Genomic DNA, 16384 nt, shown 5'->3' with positions numbered 1-16384 from the left:
ATCAGATCCAGCAATGATGTAATGTAAACAATTTATTTACTTCACATAATATGTGACCCCTCATTCTTCTCTTCTCCACTCCTCACTCCTCCCTTCTCTCCCCCATCATTCCACTCCTTTCCCCTCTCACCCCACTTCCCCCTCACTCCTCTCCAAACCATCCTTACCAATCTCTACCACTCACACTCCTCTCCTCCTCCCGACTCTCCTCTGCCCACCCACTCCCATCTCCTCCCACCCCCGCACCCCTACTCTCCTCTCCACCTCCTCACTTAGGCAGTTGTTCAGTTGTTGTAGTTGAGCAGGTACGACAAATAGTGGAGGTAATTGAACTTTCCCTTTGGAGCAAAACAGTGTAAATCCATCCCCTTTTCCTATTGATTCATTTGTGAAATGTTTCGCAGAAAAGTACATGCATGGTGAAATCATCGAACCGCAAATATGCTCTTGAACACTATTATCCGATACTTCATCCGGATTCATTATGGCTGCTGTTGTTGTATATGTTTGCTGAGCACACATTACCCTCCAAAGTCTTTGTTGCTCAGCATCCCGTGCAAGTCTGTGTTGACGTTCATTGGCGGTCTCGTTCTGTTCCCTCATTCTTTTATTCATTTTGGAAATGCCAGTTCCATACGCGACGCGTAATTGTTACCACGAGTAAGTGGTGACACATAAGCGAAGATCCACCACTCTCCCCACGGGCAGAGTACCTAAGAATTGCAACTTTTTATTGTGATTACATCTAAAGAATGAAACATTTTTTTATTGTGATGACCATCTGAAGAATACAGCTCAAATAGAAAAGTCCTTGAGGCATTACACCCTTCTGTCTGCCGAAAACCAGCAAAAGCCTGGTGTTGGCTTAGCGGTTAGGGTGCCGGCTTGGGATCCTAAGATCCTAGGTTCGAATCCCGATCGATCGCTGAATTAATGCCAGGGGGGTTGACTCAGCCTGTCATCCTTCCGAGGTCGGCAAATTGAGTACCAGCTTGCTGGGATGAATGATCACGGTGTGTACCCGGATTCAGAATAGGTACATCGTATCCCTGCGCATCCTAATAGCGTGACCAAGGGTTGGCGTCAGGAAGGGCATCCGGCCATAAAAACATTGCCTCAAACAGGGAACCATGATTGTCATGGGGCCCGCATGGCCAACCCCCGCTCTAGCGGGGAAAATGGCCTTAAAACGATCATTCATTCATCCAAAAAGATATTTTTTTAATTAAAGATTTCAAATAAACTTGTGTATGTGTACATAACTTCTAAAATAAGAACTAAAAAATATCTCTTGGTGTATAATAGACCGCTATCGCGATCGCTCCGAATAAAACATGCATTACCTTTGCATGAGTTGTAATCATAATGTACCTTTTTTCTTCAAAAGGTATCTTATTAGCTCACCTGGAACGAAGTTCAGGGGAGCCTTTGCGATGGCGCGTTGTCAGTCTGTCAGTCAGTCCGTCAGTCCGTAAACACTTGAAACTTCTCCGAAACCGCTGATGGGATTGCGACCAAATTTGGCACAGATGATATTTGTTGTGTTGTGACTAAAGCTTGTTCACGGCATTAAAAAAAAATCGGAGTCTAAGGGGATCTATGGGGGGAGGGGGGGGGTGACTTGCCCCCCAAAATAGGTATTTGCTTTCTTCTCAGAAACTACACACACAATTTCGATGAAACTTGACCACAACCTTCACCACCCGTGATGTACCAAAGTTTGTTTACGGCATTAAAAAAAATCAGCCCCTTTGGAGGTCTACGGGCAATTCCCCCCAAAAATAGGTATTTGTTTTCTTTTCAGAAACTACACACACTATTTCGATGAAAGTTGATCACATCCTTCACCACCCATGGTGTACCAAATGTATGTTCACGGCATGAAATAAATATGCCCCTTTAGGGGTCTATGGGGTGGGGGGAGGTTGCCCCCCAAAATAGTTATTGGCTTTCTTCTCAGAATCTACACAAACAATTTCGATGAAACTTCACCACAACCTTAATCACCCATGATGTACCAATGTTTGTTCAAGGCATTAGAAAAATTTGGGTCTTAGGAGGTATATGGGGTTGGGGAAGGGAGGGGCAGGTGTCGTTGCCCCCCAAAATAAGTATTTTTTTGTTTGTTTGTTTAAAGTTTTATGGTTATGTTACTATGATTCTACATGCTGCCCTGTCTTCTAGCAACCATTGAAATTGGTTTAAAATACCCTTATTCCGGTGCAGTGTACTGGTTATTCTACCAGGTGAGCGCCAGGGGTATTGCACCTATGTTTTCAATACAAAGTCAAGGCTCGTGGAAGAGTTAGAACAATAAACGAATCAGGATGTAACAGACCAAAAGAAACAGTAGTGAGAGGGTGGGGGGGGGGGGGGGGAGGGACCAACAGTGGAGTTGAAGGCTAAAATAGAGCGATAATTGGGCAAACAATAGGGTACGGAGGAATGGGGTGAAGACAGAATGGACACAGAAAGAAACTTCTTCCCCCTCCTCTCAAATCCTCCCAAACCCCCCTTCTCTCTCTTCCCTTCTCCCCTCCCCTCTCCTATTTCTCACCTCCCTCCCCCACCTCCTTCCCCCACCCCCACTCGCCTCCCTCCCCCATTCACCTCTCCCCCACTCGATCCCCATCTCCCTCCCCCCACTCTCTCTCAATCCCACTCTCTCCTCCCTCCAACACTCCCCTCTCTCTTCCAACTCTCTTTCCTCCCCCACTCTCCTCCCTCCCCCATCTCCTCCTTCCCCTCTCCTCTCCCTCCAACACTCCCCTCTTCCTCCCCACCTCTCTATATGTCGGCGTCTATCCTTTTTAAACGGCTTTAATTTCCATTACATTTTTTTCCGGCGTAGCCCATAGGGCATAGCCGTCTCGAGCAGGGTTTGTCCATCCGTATGTATGTATGTATGTATGTATGTATGTATGTATGTATGTCCCCTCAAACGTATACCAATCAGAGCTGAGGATCTGGTCACATGACATGGTGATGTGATTGTGTCTGATGTAATTACGGCGGTGCGGTGGCTGATTCTCCACACTCCGCCATTTTAATTCCAATTTCGTTCAGGCCTAACATATTGTCGAACCTGTCATATATCACAATCGCCATGCTCTACCTTTACGTTTTTCATTCAGTGTGAAACACAAACAAACCGATTGTTAAAATGATCATCAAATATTGAAAGCATAAACGTTACGGATCTTCCATCAATACGGTACATATAGGCCTTAGGCGTTATGCCTCATCTTCGGACCGCTTCAGACAAATTAAGCCCAGGTTTCTTAATACAGTAGTGTATCGTTTCAGTAGTATCGTTTTCGTAATAATAATAATAATATTGTAAATATAACCATAACACTTTAATCCCGATGTCATGAATACAAAGTTAATGGATTTCAGCGGTGTATGGTTCATGAATCGGTGATGAGCGGTGTTTGGCACTAATATTAATAACGTGGAGGTAAGGAATTCACCTCAGTTTCACCTCAGTGAAATTTCACCTCGGTATTTTCGAAATAATGATAACGTAACATTAATATTGTAGTAAATCTAATCGAAAGACTAATCCCTTCATAGTGACTGCAAACTTACTGGAAGTTAAAATATATCATCTGCATATTGAAGAAGCGGCAGTTTTGTGTCTGTTACGTCATTACGTCAGTGATGTAATTACGACGGCTGACTCCACCGACCGACATTTTAATTTACTAGTAGGCCTACCTACACCCGCTCACTAAGGGAGCTGCAAAAAGGGTCATTCCTCTTTGGGATATATAGATTACAGTCGATCTATGGTCGGGTCTGAAGAACATTGGGTGTGTGTTCATTTACCAAGTTCTTGTGGAGAGATCGCCAAATGGTTTAAGCATTCGAGAGAGCACTCCATTCAAAACCGTTAAGGAACGGCTGGCTTGGCAAGTGCTTGCTAGCTGCTTGGTAAATGAGCACACCTTCAACCCTTGTGGGGTATATAGATTAAAGTAGATCTTCGCTCAGTTCTGTAAGTAAAACTTACCTCACGGATGTCGGGATTCCTCCAAATTTCCTTATTTAATGTTATAAACAGCATTAGCGGCTGTTTAAAAAGCTAATCATACGTGTTTGTGGTTTATAATATTTTACAAGCCCGGCTACGCTGCCGTTAGAGTTTTGGTCTTGTTTTTCGCTCAACACAACTGAACTCAACACAGTACAGAGGATTATGTTAATGCACACAAAATTATGGATTACGTCCGATGAATTATTTGCAATGGGAAACGGGAACAGGTCGAAATGGGGTACTAAACATGAATGGGTCAAAACGTTAGGTGGGATTTCTTTGGTGTGCTTCAGGTGTAAATGTGAAATGCACAAACATACAGTAAATAAGCACACAGTTGCTTCAGAAATAGTAATAAAATATAACGTGGGCGATGTATAAGCACGGCCTCATTCGCTTTCAAAATAATTTTTAAAATATGCGAATGATGCATAGGCACAGAATGCTGGCGTGATTGCGCGATGGCTCAAACAAATAAGAACTCGGGTTATGTAATGAATCCAAAACATTGCTATTGCTTATAATACATCGTGTTTATATAGCTTGGATTGATTGATTCCAACTGGGCCATGAAGGAGTTATCTTGTAGGCCGGAAGGCTTGAAGCCTGGGGCCTACACAAACTATGTGCTTCAGAATGCATGTGTTGCCAATGGGCTGCAACCTTTCGACATTTGATGATGCTTTTAACAGTCGCTGTTGGTGTTTTTCACACTGAAGAAAAAAGTTAATGGGAACTCATGGCGATTGTGAATATAACACTTCTGTTTAAATAATTGGGCGTGAGGTGAAATTGCTGCAGTTTATTTAGGCCATATTCAATTTCAATTATTTAGGCCATGAGTTCTGATCGTAAAAAATATTGAATCGGATTTCAAATATCAGCTTTTTCTAATAAGCCTATACGATAATTTTGCCAGCAGCCAATCACAGTGCACCTGTCTTCACACTGCCAATCAGCATAACCGCGAGCAGACGAATGAACAGCTATGCTTGTCTTGTACATATGCAGATAGATGATTAGAGTAGATGTAAGAAAGCTAACTTGAAAGGCATTGGTAAAAGGAATGGAGAACAACGAATCTTTGAAGCGGATTGCTATGACGGGACGTGCTGATATTTTTGGCCTTAAAGGAGAAAATGGAAGCATTATCGCAAACAGAGACTGCATCATTAAACATGTGTAAGAATTCCATGAACAAGTCTATAGTGAGAAAATACAATTTACCAGTATGTCAGCAATTACCAACGAAGCCATCCATCCCACCAGTGATTACTGATGAGATCCAGTTTTTGCATTACAACGCATGAAAGAGGCAATGCCCCTGGAGAAGACAAAATTGTTATTTGGTGCAACCAAAGGTTGCTGTGAACTGCTGCACAGTGCATTAACAAAACTGTTTACGAAGCTATTTTGTTTGGAACATGGGAAAAATCCTCATGACTCAAAGAAATGTGAGCTGGTACTGATCCACAAAAAATGAAGATAAATTGGATCTAAAGAGTAACCTTCCAATTCGCCTTCCCTCTCCTATTAATAAATTGATCACAAATATTATTAATAACAGATTTTACTGGACAATAACCAATTAAGGGAGCAAGCAGGTTTCATAAGTGGATACTCAGCATTGGATCGCCATCATATAATAGATCAGCTTCTGGGGAAAGATCAAGAGAATATAAACTTCCTTTGTGTCTCACAATCATCGATTAGGAAAAAGCCTTCAGTGTGTGCAAATAAATGCCATCATACAAGCTCTTCATCACCCAAATGCCAACTGCTGATGCATCAATGTATCATGCGATATTCAATGGTGGAAAAGCGATCTTGAAACTGCACCAAAGTAGTGGCAAGATAGAGTTTGAAAGAAGCATCACACAGGGAGACACAATCTCACCTAAACTCTTCATTGCATCCCTAGAGAGGGAGGATGGAAGCATGTAGAGAGTATATGGACGTGAAAGGGGAGCACTAACCTTACCGGCCTTTTCCATACGCGATAAATAAATAGATGGATGGAGCCTTTATGGTAATTTTACTGTTGAATTTGCTGCTTATTACTGCCTTGTTGCATCAAAAGATGCAAAGAATAGACAAGACCAAAAGTCTGACAGCAGTGTAGCTGGGCTTGTTTGATACTTTAGTTTAAGAGGATAGTATAACCTGGGTGGGGATACTAGTTAGCAAATAATGTAAGTATTAATTTTTTTTGAAGTACTCAAAGTCTCTAAGCTGTCTGTCACCATGGAAACGAAGAGATTGCATTGAGACACTCATGGTTTATTCTATATGTTTCGAGTCAACAATTAATGAACCATACACCGCTTCAATCCAGTAACTTTTCAGTCACAAGAACGGGATTGCAGTGTTATGATTATATTTACTTTATTATTATTATTAACGTTATTATTATTATTATGAAAAACGATAATACTGTATTAATAAACCTGGGCTAATTTATCTCAAGCGGCCTAAATGTGAAGCATGCAGATTGTGATATATGACAGGTTCAACGATATGTTCGGCCTGAACGGCATATAAATCAAAATGGCGGAGTTGAGTCAGCCGTCATACGCCGTAATGACATCACAGATATAATCACGTCACAGCACATCACCACTGTCATGTGACCAGATCTTCAGCTCTGATTGGTTTATGTTTGTCAGGGACATGCATACATACATATGGACTGACAAACACTGTTCTAGATGGCTTTGCCCTATGGGCTATGCTGTAAAAAATTGATCAGATCTAGAATTTTTTTGTCAAAATCTGAGTTTAGTTTCTCCTTAATTTCACACATCTTCATTGAAGTGATACGCTTGATGGCAAAAAACATTGTGATGGAGACAAGAGAAAAACTGAATTACAAATGCCTCGGCATCAAACGCAATGAGCTGATCAAGCAAGACAAACAGAATTTCATCGATACAATGTCGGAGGAAGCGGAGGGCGCTGCCACAGCCGGAGATCGGTGTTCAAAAAGACTCCGTGAACCTCGAGTGGCCAATCCATAGCACTAACTGCTAATGTCAAGTCTACTGATGCATCTGAATTGTCATCCCTTGAACAACAATTAGAGCACTGGAAGTAGCACTTTAGTTTATTGCTTAATTATCCCTTTCTCATTTCCTTCCTAGTGTGACATGATCTTGCTGCCAGTGCCACTTTGAGGATCCATTTATTTCCATTGAGCTACCTACAATGGAAGAAGTAATAAAAGCTATTAGACTGTTCAGAGCTTGAAGAGCAGCTGTCTCTGATGGTCTTGTTGCTGAAATATAATTTCGAACATCTTCGTTAAACTACAAACGTCAAGGCATTCCACACACCTCCACTGCATCTGCTCAAGCAAATCTCAACCCTATCTGGAAGAATAGGTGACTCTCCAGGAAAACCAAAACGACCCGCTACAGTGTACAACAACTTGGGTTGAAGGCATCGACTCTCTCGACTGAGTTGAAAAGGAAGCTAAATGTCTTTGACACCAAAACTCTTCATCATGTCAAAGGTTTACACTGTTATGACTGTTATGCATTTCAGAACAGCCAACTGTTTCGCAACTCACCTGTCCTTCACATCAGCATCTTTTTGGTGTTGTCGTATGTTCCAATTTGCTATGAGTGCATGTGTTGTGCTAAATGAACCTGTCCTTCAGTGTCCTCACACAGCATCCAATGACATTGTCAGTCTATCACTGATGCTTGACCTGATGATAGATTGACAATGTTGTAACAGACCTTCAAGTGATGTGCCCCAGAATATGTCAGCAACTTGGCATCTAGCTCGGAATCAAATCACCTGAAAGTGCAGCTGCCAATGTGCTACGCTCCCTCAGAGCAGGTGCACATGATTATGATGATGATACCTTTCATGACCCCTACAGGTACTGCAAAACTGTTTGTCCATTTTGTGGAAGAAAAAAAATTTCACTTAACAACATGCATCTTTATTTTAACTGGAAGCACGTGCTCCCTATAGGAGTGGCCAGGGGGATTATGTTATTGTCCTTATTCAAATGTGTCATTCAAAATGCCTCTCCGGAATTCCTATCGTTGCATAATTAAAACACCTCACTGGACTGGAGAACGTGGGGACAGAAATACTGTACTGTGAAGGGTGGAGACTCTCCCAACGTAAAAAAAACATCTCCCACCTGAAGCGGTGCTACACGATACACCTTCACATAGAGATTTTGTGGTGTCTCCTCCCCCAAACACACCGGTAAAAATAATAACACCCCGATTCATTAATAGGGGTCATGCTGATCCTATGTAGCAAGTCTGGATGTAATCGGCCCAGAACTGTAGGAGGAGTAGCGTGACACACACACGCGCGCACACACACACACACACACACACACACACACACACACACACACACAAATAAACACCAGTAGGTGAATTATAGTAAGGATAATGATCTGAAAAGACAAAAATAATTGCTGTGTTAATAAAATTTAAAAACAGCAGAATAATACCAGAATGCACTTCCACGTGTGTGAGTGTGAGTGTGTGTGTGTGTGTGTGTGTGTGTGCGTGCGTGTGTGTGCGCGCGTGCGCGCAACCACCTCATTCTTCTGATGCATTGATATAGTTGTAGATTGAATTATGATTATTAGTTCGAAATTGAATCCATTGCTCGGTTCTAATTTTTAGGATAAAGTGCTCCAGGAAGATGTATGGCTTGATGAAACATTTGAAAACTTCTGTGAGCTTTGGGTCCAATGATAGGAGTGCCAAAAAGGTTCCATACATTGCAACGTGTCATGATTTGCTGTCGTGCTGCAAATAGTATGATGGGGAGAAGGGAAACGTCGCATAAAAACCACTTTATTGTTTAAAATTGCTGTTTGTGTTGGACAATATATAAGCAAAGCACATTGCTGTGTGCTTTTGTGCAGCCTGCGTACAGGTGTTATTAAGCAAGATGAGACCTCCTGCCTGTCGAGCAGCTCCACCATGCTTGACGGCACCAATCCGGGAAAGTTGGACTTTGAAGCGAGCGATGTGTTTTTGTTCGGGTCTCCGCTCGGCCTTGTGCTTGCCATGCGGCGCATGGTTATCCCCACCTTAGACGGTATGGAACACGCACAGCCTGACGGATCCTCGGGCTCCAGCCCGACAGATGTTTTTGGTTGCTTTGTGGCCAAAACGTGAGAATTCGGCAGATGCAGATATATATATATATATATTATTTTCTGTTTCTATCTTTATTTGTAAAATCTACAGTTTCAGCGCTGAGGCCCAACTGCCAGCAGCTCCACAACCTGTTCCACCCAGCTGATCCGTCGACGTTCCGACTGGAGCCCCTGCTGGAAAGGCGCTTTCACCGTATCCCGCCGTGTTCTGTTCCACGATACCAGCAATTTCCTTTGGGCGATGGCCTTTCCATTACTCTAGGTAAGACGTGTACCACCTTTGGCACCACTAACGCAGCATTTTTCGTATCTGGTCCCAGAATTTATTGAGGTTTCAAAACTATTTCTCAGCCCTTTTCTCTTAACCAGTACTCGTATGTCAAGATTCACAAGCTCAACTTAGTCCTTCCCTTGGTCATTCACAAGCTCAACTTAGTCCTTCCCTTGGTCATTCACAAGCTCAACTTAGTCCTTCCCTTGGTCTTTGATGCAAGGAGGTAACCGAACATGCCTTAAACTCATTATATAAACATTCTCCCTTTGCTCGTATATTAACCAATTCAACCTCCTGAAATTTCCCAGCTGAAATATGTTTTTTGTTGTTATTAAGAAATGAAAAGGTGCATTTTGTCCTGATATTCTATGGGGTTTCACAACATTGTTTGCATCACTCAATCTTCATCGTTCTTCCTCTCGTATGTTATTTTTATTGCCACTTTCCCCAGCTCGTATCTTATTGCCCCCGACCCTCACCTTCTTTGCTTTCAAGTTCTGCTGTCTTTACATGCTGCTTTACATGTTCTGCTGTACATGCTGTATGGTACAGTACAGTTATGGTTAAACTGTATTAACACCATATTATTGATGTCTAATAGATTGACTGATAATACTTATCTCTTATCTGTATTCCTTCACTTCCTCCCAATCATTTCTCTTCCCATTTCGCTCCTCTCCTTGCTCCTCACTCGATCCATCTACCAATTCTCCCAACCCCAATCGACCACCCCTGTGCAGTTACCTTATTGTATTGAGTTTCAGGGTTGTGGTTACGGCACAGGTTGAGTTGCCTGCTCCTTTATTTGGGTTTCATGTATGGAGAGAAAATAGTTATGAGTCATTCTGAGATATTACTTTTTTCATGAAGCAAATAAAAGTTGCTTTTTAAATTATCTATCCTCTCCAAACAAACTTTTTTCTGTTTGGTTTTGAGGGGGTGTGAGAGAGAGAGAGAGAGCTTTTAGGCAGCACTACCTATTTAATTTGTAGCGCTTTAGTGCCCAGCTCAAGTTGTCCTAAGAGCATTTGAAGTCAGTCATGAGGTTGGTTGAGATCACAGTTGAGATCACATGAAGTTGGTCGTCCGAAGTGCGGACGGCATTGAAGACGATGAAAAAGGGAAACGCACGAGGCATTGAGGTGTGTACAGAGATGATAATTTCAGCGGGAGAAGTCGGAGTCAGATGGACGAAGAGGTTGTTGAAGGTATGTATAAGAGATGGGTCAACTCCGGAGGATTGGAAGACTGGGTTAATTGTGTTGACATGGAAGGGTAAGTGGGATGTTCAAGATCCGGGGAAATACAGGGGCATCACACTCCTTAGTCATGTCATGAAGATACTGGAGAAGGTTCTGGATAGGAGGATAAGGAAGAGTGTGGAGAGGGAGATCGAAGAAGAGCAGCAGGGGTTTAGAAAGGGTAGGGGAACGACAGATGGGATGTTCACCAGGAGACAGCTGGTGAAGAGGTTGGAGGTGCAAGGTCAAATGGCATTGGGATTTGAGGATCTGGTGAAGGCCTACGACATTGTCCCAAGAGAGATGGTGATGGTGACACTAAGATGGATGGGAGTGCTGGAGGCAGAAGTTACATTGGTGGAAGGGATGTTCAAGGGAATGAAGGGAGGAGTTTTGGTTTGTTCTGGGATGTCAGAGGGGTTAAATTTGAACTTCAGTTTGAGGCAGGGAAGAGCTCTCAGCCCACTCCTGTGTATCATGGTGATGGATCTGATAAGCAGGAAGGTAAACATGAGGGGTATTCTGGGGAGGATGTTGTATGTGGATGATCTGGTTATTGTGGTGGAGAGTGGGCAGGAGATGCAGGAAGTACTGGGGGAGTGGAAGGAGGCATTTGAGAAACATGGGCTGAAAATGAACATGAAGAAGACGGAAGTGAAGTGGTTTTGGCAGCAGAGAAGAGAAATGAATATCAGGTTAGAGGGGAAGGAAATCAGACAAGGAAATAGGTTTGAGTATCTGGGTGGGACAGTGACCGGGGATGGTAAGTCAGAGGCTGAGGTGCGGAGGAGGATTAGGGTGGGTGTGAATGCGTGGCGGAGGGTGGATCTTGTAATGACAGACAGAAAGATGTCAAAAAGATTGAAAGGAAATGTTTTGATGTCTTGTGTAACACCTGCCTACCTTTTACGGTCTGGAGATGGTGGCACTGACAGAGAGACAACAACAGAGGCTGCAGGTTTGCGAGAACAACTGGGTCAGGAGGATTGAGGGAGTGAAGAGAGTGGATATAAGGAGAATCGATGACCTGAGGGAGGAGGTTGGTGTGCAGATGAGCTTGATGGGGAGATTGGTGAAATTCCAGCTGAGATGGGCTGGATATTTGGTGTGGATGGGGGAAGAGAGAATGGCAAAGAGAGTGGATAGGTTTAATGAGCAAGGCAGGAGGAAAAGAGGTAGACCACAGTTGAGATGAGAGGATTGTGTGAAGAGGGATATCAGTAAGGTGGGAGTGGTTGGAGAGTGGAGAGAGTTGGCTGAGAACAGAGGTGAGTGGCGGAGTGTTGTGGTCAAGGTAGGGCAGGAGCTCGGTGCCATTGGCCTCACCCCTTATAAAGGGGAAAAGGAGGAAAACAACAACAACCACAACAACATGAAGTGTGAACTGGCATTATATTTAGACCAGATCAGGTAGGGCAGGCAGTTTAACACGTCATTGCAGCTCGTCATTACTGAGCTAGCTGGGTTTCAACAGCAATCTGATGGTGACTTGGTTATTCTCCTGAAACTAGCTTTCATTGCTTGGTCGGGCCGAACAGGATAGCTCAGAGGAAGCCAACTCGTACACCTTTGAGCTATCCCATGTGGGTTCTGTTGCTGATCTGATTCTAAACGATCTTTTTGATGCTTCACAGGCAAGGCATTGAATGTGCGTGTAAACACATTCAATGCGTGTAAACACGCATTTGTGCGTGTAAACACATTTGAGCTATCCCATATGTTTTATGCCTCTCCCACCCCCTTTCCCATGCCTCCCCCCCAAAGCCCTCTCCCTCCCACAGTTCTCTCGATGTCTCCATGTCTCTCGGTTCCTGCTCTCAAATGTTGTGTTTGTGTCCTTCCCCCTCTCTCCCCATCTTGTCTACCGCTCCCGATGCTTTTTGTTTTATGTGTCGGTTTGTCGGTTATGTGTCGGTTTGTCGGTTTGTCTTTCTGTGTGATAAATGTTCGCTCCTTCACGAGCCTCGATCTTGTATACAAAAAAAAAAAAAAAAAAAAAAAAAAAAAAACGTGAAAAACCTTACTTTGTGGTTTGTGTAAAAGACTATAGACTAGTTCCTGCAGTTTGGCCGTGAACCCAGCTTGATGCAGATTACAGTGACACTGCTATGTGATGTCAATTCCACAAGTACAACAGTGGCCTGCATTGTTGCTTTGCTACCAGTGGAGGGAGATGTTTGATAAGTGTGCTTGAGATTACCAGAGTTATAAAAAATCTCGTGAAAGTTGATGTGTCGAGGGTTGCGCAGGGACTGGGATGCATTGATGCAGTCGGGTTTCATTTATTATGTACCAGCAGGGGTACCTGGTGTTGTCCGGTGCTACTCTAATCCTGTTGGCATTTTGACAAAAAATCTAATTTTATTTTTTTTGTTGGGTCCTAAACACTTCCTTCCCTACGCAATCTAAGGAATGCGGTCGGGGATCATTTAATATTACCTTTCACATAGCTACGAAAGCTTAGACACGATAGGGTAATTAAATAAATCAAAAATTTCGAATGGTGACAGACGCACATACAGACACACACACACAGACACAAACTTCTTTGTACCACCTTGTGGGGTCGGAGAGTTATCTTCTGGCCCAAATCTTTCATGAACTGGCTGGTCGGGCCTGATGTTCCACTGAATGTAATTTGGGTAGGAATTTGTAATTTGTTCAGAGTGTGGTGCAATCTGCTTCTTTCAGATGCAGCACATGGCTGCAGGTAGTATCATTTGTTGGGGGACATGGTTGTACCCACCGAAGCAATTCCCACTATTGGTTGGAGCAGGAATTTGGAGTTTGTTCAAGATCGTCTGTGCTTCCTGAAGAACACGTAGGAACTTTAACGTTCGGTTCAGCAAGTAATGCTAATAGATGGGACACCCAGTTCATCATCCATCCGAGGGACGGCACACACACCGATGGATCACCCTGCCTATGAAACACCTGGATGACTGTTTATAGTTGGGTCGAGATTTGAACCCAGGCCAGACAGCTTATACCTGAGTGTGCGTACCTCCAGTGTTGCGGCTCTCCTGCCAGCCTTGCGGCACCATCTTTGCCACAAATACTTATATTTGGACTCATTCAAGAACAGAGTAGAACTCTCCAACTTCGTACTTCAAAAAGGGAACTTATTCCACAGAAAATGAATCAAATGCATACCCTTTTTGCATTGGAAAACGTTTGAACCGAATCCATGTCGTGAAAATTGTAGTCTAATAATGGTGCCAGTGTTGTTGTAAGGGTGTGATAAAATGTAGGTACATCTCCCCAGATTCTATGAAAAGAAAATCTATTTTAAAAGTTTAGGGGAACCAAGGAGCATTATCCCACTGCCCCTCCCATCCGTCATACCCCCAAAATTTCCCACTACCCCCCAGGAATCTTTGGTTCACGAGTTATCAAACAGAGTGACCACTATATTCGTCATGGGTGTTTGTGTCTGTCTGTCTGTCTGTCTGTCCGCAGCATAACTACCCGATGATATCATCTGATCTTGATGAAACTTGGGTGGGAGGTTGATATCATGATCTAGTTGTGTCCTGCCTAGAGTGGGCGTATTGCCCCCATTGTGGGCGGAGCCACGCCCAAAAAATGCTTTTTAGGGGGTAATCAAGTTCAAGCTACATCTTCTCCGAGGGAGTTGGTGGAATCTGACGAGGGTTTCGGTATTTGGTTAGGCCAATGTCATGTGTCTTACCCCACGGAGCTCGATTTTTCATTTTCGTCCCAAGGTCAAGGTCACAAGGTCACAAAATTTAGAAAAGTCGATTTTTGATGGTTTTATTGCGTTGTTACCTTCCTGATAGGGTGAAGTGTCGTACACGATCTTATATTATCACATACATCATGAAATACAAGTTTTCCAAAAAAATTCAGAATCTTCGACCTTTGACCTTTGACCTTTGAAGGTCACACAGGCCAAATTTTCAAGGTTGTCGGAATCGAACCGAATTTTCGGTATTGTGTAGCTAACTAACCTCATAACTGATTATACATTCTTTTCTATCTCATTTCAAGGTCAGTAACCTTCGTTTTGACATTTCAAGGTCATAAAGGTCAAATTTTCAAAGTTGTCGGAATCGAACCGAATTTTCGGTATTGCGTATTAGCACGCAGCGCATTGGGGCCCTTTGTAAATAGGCATGCACACCGCATGTCGGGGGCCGACACCTGCCACGTGGGCCTCCGACCCCCCAGTCCGGGGCTGTTTCGGTTATAGTCCGTCCTTTGTCATTGAATACCGCTCGCTCGTGAACCATCGTCGTCTCCTGACTTGTGTTCTTTATTATCAGAACTCAAATTATGGTGCTTGATGCACTTGACAGTACAATTAAACAAAACTTAAAAGGCACTTGGTTCAAAGTAATTTTTCTCATTCTGTCCTGGAAGTTTGCCGCTCTTAAAGAGGAAAAAACGTTGAGACAAACAAGACCGAATGATAATTTCTCGATCTTCCATCTTTCCCAATTCATCTATGATCCTGGTGCTTTTCATTGCAACAGATTTCTACAGGAATGGGTTTAGTAAAGTTCAGGCCTACCTATATTTGCGACACATTGCAAGTTTGATCATGCGTGCCCTGTTTACATTGTGCAGTGTGCACGTGTATACCAAAACGAGGGGCGTTCAAAATGTCAATATCCAAGTATACACATAATGGTGAAGGAGGACGAGGCACAGGAAGCTCAGGTTCTTGACAGAGCGTTGAGGTGCTCATGACATGACATGTTGCAGAGTTTGGTGCCCATGTCATGATGCTCATGACGAGTCATGAACGTTTCACTGACCAATCCTGAACCGGCCACCATTCCGGCCTTGGGTGCAGAGTTTTCCGCTGAGAATCCATTGGTAATCAAATCCCACACAAGTGAGATCAATCCAGCAAGGCTTTGTCCACTTGACCATGAAGATGCTCACGCATAATTGGGAAGAAGAAATTTCCTTACTAATTGTATGTTATGTACAGTGATTATTTCAAAAAAATGAAAAGTTTTGCCATTTATTGGACTTATTTTATTCCAAAAGCTTTTATGGACGCCCCATGTCGAGACGAACATCGCGTTGCTTGTTGATCGATGATTATGTTTATGCCATTGTCGGACAGCCCAAATGGTTGTACAATCTGTAGCTTAATACTGTTTTCCCCAACCGCTGTAATATTCCAGGCCTGATACGTAACATTCATGCCGGGATGCTAATGGGAACCCAATGTGCTCACAATGTTCCGAAAATCTGTGTAACCACAACGGGTTGTGACGTCATAGGGGTTGCACTTTTCCCTCATCACTAAGAGCAAGGGGCTTAGCGGTTAGGGTGCCGGCTTGGGATCCTAGGATCCTGGGTTTGAATCCCGGTCGATCGCTGAACTAACGCCAGGGGGGTTGACTCAGCCTCCCTCCGAGATCCCTCCGAGGTCGGCAAATTGAGTACCAGCTCACTGGTAATTCCATGTGTGTCGCAAGAGGCGACCAACAGGGTTGGCGGCAGGAAGGGAATCCGGCCGTAAAACATCGCTTCAAAAAAGGGGCCCATGGTGCCCGAAAAAGGGGACCATGGTGCCCAAAAAAGTGGACCATGGTGCCAGAAAAAGGGGACCATGGTGCCAGAAAAAGGAGACCATGGTGCCCAAAAAAGGGGACCATGGTGCCCGAAAAAGGGGACCATGGTGCCAGAAAAAGGGGACCATGGTGCCCAAA

General features: G+C 43.6%; 1 protein-coding gene across 4 annotated transcripts in view; it reads left to right on the top strand.

Moving 5' to 3' along the window:
• The window catches only part of LOC137418698 (membrane-associated phosphatidylinositol transfer protein 2), a 202616-nt gene that overhangs the window by 162957 nt on the left and 23275 nt on the right, over positions 1-16384 (top strand). For all 4 annotated transcript variants that reach the window (XM_068104800.2, XM_068104799.2, XM_078768279.1 and 1 more), the window contains 2 exons: positions 8943-9118; positions 9271-9441. In XM_068104800.2, the coding sequence (XP_067960901.1) occupies positions 8943-9118; positions 9271-9441 (347 nt within the window). The remainder of the gene's footprint in view (positions 1-8942; positions 9119-9270; positions 9442-16384) is intronic.

Source organism: Myxine glutinosa, chromosome 14 (genome assembly GCF_964187855.1).
Source record: "Myxine glutinosa chromosome 14, kmMyxGlut1.1, whole genome shotgun sequence".
Lineage (NCBI taxonomy): Eukaryota > Metazoa > Chordata > Myxini > Myxiniformes > Myxinidae > Myxine > Myxine glutinosa.
The sequence above is the reverse complement of the archived record's forward strand: the minus strand, read 5'-3'. Positions and strand labels throughout refer to the sequence as shown.